This window comes from Octodon degus, unplaced genomic scaffold, assembly GCF_000260255.1.
Source record: "Octodon degus isolate 3935 unplaced genomic scaffold, OctDeg1.0 scaffold00065, whole genome shotgun sequence".
Lineage (NCBI taxonomy): Eukaryota > Metazoa > Chordata > Mammalia > Rodentia > Octodontidae > Octodon > Octodon degus.
Window position 1 is genome coordinate 4,332,567 of NW_004524641.1, and position 5,137 is coordinate 4,337,703.

Here is a 5,137-nt window from a genome sequence, read left to right on the forward strand (position 1 = left end):
TCATTTTGTATAGCACTGTCTTCTGACCTTTGTTGTAGATCTTTGTTGTAGTTATAACCTTAGTACGTACTGAAGTTCAGGTGCAGATCTACAAAGTCTGGATTTATCCAGCTGTGCCTGGCTTGGGTCTGGCTGCTGTGTTCAGCTCCTTCCTGCTGTTGCCCTTGAGTGTGAACCTGTTGTGCCCCTGTGGCAATATGTTCTGCTCCTGGACTAGCTGAGTAATTGTATCCTTTACCCTCTCTGTAGGGATTGCAGCTGCAGGGTTACACCCCAGGCCTGTATGCTGTATGAAAAATTTTCAATATCACTGGTAATTTGAGAAATGATGAACAACACTGAGATTCAATTTTACTTCAGAAAGAAGAGCTATCATCAAGAAGTCAACCAATAACAAATGCTAGAGAGAATGTGGGGGAAAAATCCTCTATATTTTTCATGGAGTTTAAATCGGTACAACCAAAGTAGAAATCAGAATAGCTAGTCCTCAAAATGTAAAGCCAAAGGTTCCTTTTGATCCAGCTTTCTCCTTTAAGCTATCTTCTCCAAGGAGCTAAAAGTATAATATCAATTATACATGCATACTCACACTTATAGCACCACAATAGCAGCATAATAGCAAAATCTTGGAAACAGCTTACACGTTCATCAATGGGTGAATGGATAAAGAAAATGTAGTATTTGTATATAATGTATTTATATACGTTGTCATATAAAAGAATAAACAATACTTTTTGGGTAAATGGGTGCATATCAGGATCATAATCTTGAGTGAAATTCTTCAGATACAAAAGTTTAAATACTGCATTGTTTTTCTTGTGTGAGAAATACAAAGTGTAAATATGGAGCAAAATGGAATTTTAATATTAGGAAATACAAGAACTTATTCAAATGGGAATGGAAGTTAGGGAAGGAAGAGCAGGAAGAGAAGGAAGAGGAATGGGATTAAAAGGAGATAATGGAGGGAAAAATGGAAAACAATTTTTAAATTGGGGGAAGGTTGAAAAGAATAGAAGGGAATGGGAAAAAATTAAGATAAATTATGTACAGGTATAAATTCTCCATAATGTGATGATTATGTATGCTAAATAGGTACTAACAAAAATAAATACAAAAAGAATTAGTTTAGCTCAAAAAATTAAAAAATAAAATGACAGTATCTGGATATAACCTATGTATGTCCTCCCATATAATTTATATTCTCTCTAGGTTAATTATAATACATAGTATAATGTAACATGCTTTGTAAGTAGTTCTTGCATGGTATGTTTAGGGGGAAAAACAGGATTAAAATTTTTCTGTGCATGTTCAGTATAAACACATTTTCTCAGACCTATGTTTAATCTGTGATTGATTGAATTGGCAATTGCAGAGTTTATAGGTAAAGAGAGCTGACTATATGTTCTAGGTACAGGTTCTTTCTTGGTTATATGGTTTGCAAATATGTTTTTCCAGTCTAGCTTGCCTTTCAATCTCTTAGCAGGGTGTTTTACTGAACAAATGCTTTTAATTTAGAGAAAGTTTTCAGGGTGTTGCTAAGTTCCTCAGGCTGGGGTCTTGGACTTGTGATTCTCTTGTCTCAGCCTCTCAGAGTACTGGAATTTCAGGCATGTCCATCAAACTCAGCTGAAGTATTTGTAATTTTGATGTTATCTAGTTTTGTAGTTTTTCTTTTTATTTGCTGTGTTTTTCTTGTTAAGTCTCAGAATCTCTTTCCTAGGTCTAAATCCTGATGATTTTCTTCTGCATTTTTGCATGTCTTTAATTTTTTTGTTTGCTTTTTACATTTAGGTTTTAGCCTATTTTGTGTTAATTTAGGAATACCACTCAGGTTGTGGTTATTTTTTAAAAAATTCCTGTAAATTGCCCAAGAATTATTGGAAAGGAAGTATGAAACATGTTCCTTATAACTGTGTAAAGGTCTTCTTCTAGTGTAAAGTTATTTTTAAAAACACTTAGTATTAGATATCAGTTTATTTTGTAGAATCTTAGCACCTTTTTTTTTTTTTTTTTTTAAACTGTAGGAAGTTTTAAAAAACTTTACTAATACAGAAGAAGTTGGGGGCTGGGGAGATGGCTCAGTAGAATCCTGGCAAGTGCAGAGTCCTAAGTTCCTAAGTTCAATCCTTGGTATTGCAAAAAAAAAAAAAAAAAAAAAGACAGAAGAAGTTGGTCTAAGGTTTTTTTTGTTGTTGTTGTTTGTTTTTTTCTTTTAATGTATTTGGTACAGGGTCTCACTATGCAGCTTGGACTCCTTGTGATCCTCCTGTTTTCACCCTCCCCAGCTCTGGGATTACAGGTGTGCACTACCATACCTAGTCTTGGTGGTCAGCTCAGCATGCCTGGGGGCAGGGCCAATGCAGCATGTGGTGCCAGGGCTCAAACCCTAGTCCCTGTGTTTGCCTAAGCAGGTGCTTAGTCTGCTGAGCTATCTTGCGCCCCAGAATTTAAAACCTTAAAACAATAAATGTTTATTATGTTTCACAGTTCCTGAAGAATAGAAATGTTATATAGCACAAAGCAGGATGGTTCTGTCTCAGCTATTTATTCTCATATAAATTGTAGTTAATTTGTAGGTAAGGGCTATATAGTCTTTCCAAGGCCTTACTAAATTTGCAGTCAGCAGATAGTCATTGCAGAACCCTTTTCTTTTGTTATCCTGTCTTCTCCTCACTGTGAGTCACTTCCTTTCTTTTTTTCCAGCACCAGCAGTTCCTCATTCTGCTCTCTTCCCTGGAGGTCTTTTTCTTTTCATTAGGGCATGTCTTGTAAGTCTGTGTTTGGGTTCATTTTTCTTTGCATAATCCTAGGAATCATAAATGCTGCCAAAGCCAGTTGTTTTGCCACCTCCAAAATGAGTTCTGAATTCAGATAAAAATGTAACATCTGGTAAAATCTTACACATTTTGGCTAAGTTTACTTGAATCTGACTTTAAGTGGACACATACACAAACACATGCTGATACAATTGTTAATAGGTTTCAGTTCTTGGCTGAGTTTTATCAAGACACAGGCCTTTCTGTGGATATCCCTGTGGTCATGTCGTGGCAGCTGGCTTCTCTCAGAGTAGATAAGCCAAGAGAGCGAAGGACGTGAAAGAGGAGGCTTCAAATGAAGGCATTAGTCTTTTATAATGTCTAAAAAGCAACATACTATCACTTCTGTCATATATTCTTGATCACAGAGACTAACATTGGTGAGAGCTACACAAAGATCTGAATGAAGAATCGCTAGTGGTTGCCTTGCACACTGACATCTCGAAAGACCAGCACATACTTACATTCTCAATTTATATCCAGAAACAATGCATTTTTATTTAAAAGTATGAGTAATATTTATATGTTCTGTGATTTTTTTGATGAATAAATATATTGTTATATTTATTTAGGAGATAACCTTTAAAAGTTTGTGATTAGGATTATTTTTTGAGTTTCTTTTAATTCAGTAGCATTTGCTATTTACTAATACATGACCTACAGAATTATTTTTGTATACTTAAAGCGTATGGACTAACATGTACAATAGATACTGTGAAATGGGAAGAAATTGTTCAAAAGCAAAGAAGATCTAGGGTAGTAGAATGGGGAAAGGAAGGAAGGAAAAAGGAAAAAACGATTATGAAAAGGATAAAGTGGAAAAAAAGCTTTGTGGAGGGGCCGGGGAGATGGCTCAGTAGAATAAGTGCTTGCCTGGCAAGCATAAGGGCCTGAGTTCAATCCCCGGTTCTGCAAAAAAAAAAAAAAAAAAGCTTTGTGGAGAGAAAGATAGGTTGAAGGGAGGAGAAAGGATTAGGAAAAAAGAGGAATCACAATATATAAGGTACAAATTTCGCATGATGAATATGATCATTATATCTAAAATGTATCGATAAACAATAGAAAAGAATTATTTCTGTAGCAATTTTAGAGTGAGATATTTTGCAGAATTTTCTTGTCAAGGATTTATTTGAAGGTGAGGTTTGTCTTATTTCTTCGCCCAGATATTTTATTGAATAGAAAAGATTTCCTTCCCATGTTAAATAGTAGGGAAGGAGTAGCAACTTATATTTGTATAATTTGGTTACATTTATAAAAGAAAAAAGTGCTTCCCCTTCATGTATGGAATAGCTAAGAAAAGTTTTTGGAGTCCATACTTAACTTAAGAGGTATCCTATAATAGTTTTCAATCTTTCAGGGGCTTCATAGACCCCTTCTTTGAAATTCATGAAAACAGTTGATTCTCTGTAGAGAAATGTGCTCAGGTACAACAAAGGCAGTTCACCAGTTAAGGGGGGCCTTTCAGAAAGACCATGGATTTTAGTTTGGGAACTCCTCTTTGTAAAGCTTGGACTTCTGATATTTTTTAAGAGCAGCGCTTTTTTACTTTCAATACATACAAGGAAACAGTATAGCTCTAATTGAAATACATATTTATTTTCATGTTATAAGGTTTCTAATGAACCTATTCTAATGATGGTTTTTATTTGTGAATTTTGCTTCTATTCTAGCATCTGGAGCATAAGAACAGTGCTTATTTTCTTCTTTTCCAAGAGAACAGAAAGAAATAGTAAGTTAAAATACCCATTTTTTATAAATATATTTTAAAATATCTTAAGCGTCCTTATTTATAAGGCAAATTGTAAAATAGTATATTGTAAGAGCAGTGTACTAAATATTGAAGGATTGTTCATTATGCTTGTGATGAAACATGTCGAAGAAAAGGAATTTTCAGTACTTACATATATCATTTATCTTACATATTTCATTTGTGACCCATGATGATTCTTCCTTACTCATTGTAGCTCAGACAAGCCAGGAGCATTCAGCCCACAGGCTGCAAATGGGAGATATCTATGAAAGCTAAGAAGGGTTATAATTGAAATAATTTGTGTTTTTCTGTCTTTTGTCTTTTGTTTGAGAAAGGGTCTTGTCATGTAGTTCAGGCTGGCCTGGACTTACTGTGCAGCTCAGGCTGGCCTCAAACTTTCTGTCATCCTGCCTCAGGCCTCCCAAGTGGTAGAATTACAGGCATGGACCACCATACCTATCGGTTAATTTTTTTAAAACAGAAAACATTTAAAAAAATTGTTACTCTTATGTATATGCTTTGCATTGCTGGGGATAAATTCAGACAAATTTTGTTATATTAATCTTTGTAA

General features: G+C 34.8%; 1 protein-coding gene across 5 annotated transcripts in view; it reads left to right on the top strand.

Moving 5' to 3' along the window:
- The window catches only part of Lnpk (lunapark, ER junction formation factor), a 90,083-nt gene that overhangs the window by 30,540 nt on the left and 54,406 nt on the right, over positions 1-5,137 (top strand). For all 5 annotated transcript variants that reach the window (XM_023719214.1, XM_004634735.3, XM_023719213.1 and 2 more), the window contains exon 5: positions 4,487-4,545. In XM_023719214.1, coding sequence (XP_023574982.1) covers positions 4,487-4,545 — 59 coding nt within the window. The remainder of the gene's footprint in view (positions 1-4,486; positions 4,546-5,137) is intronic.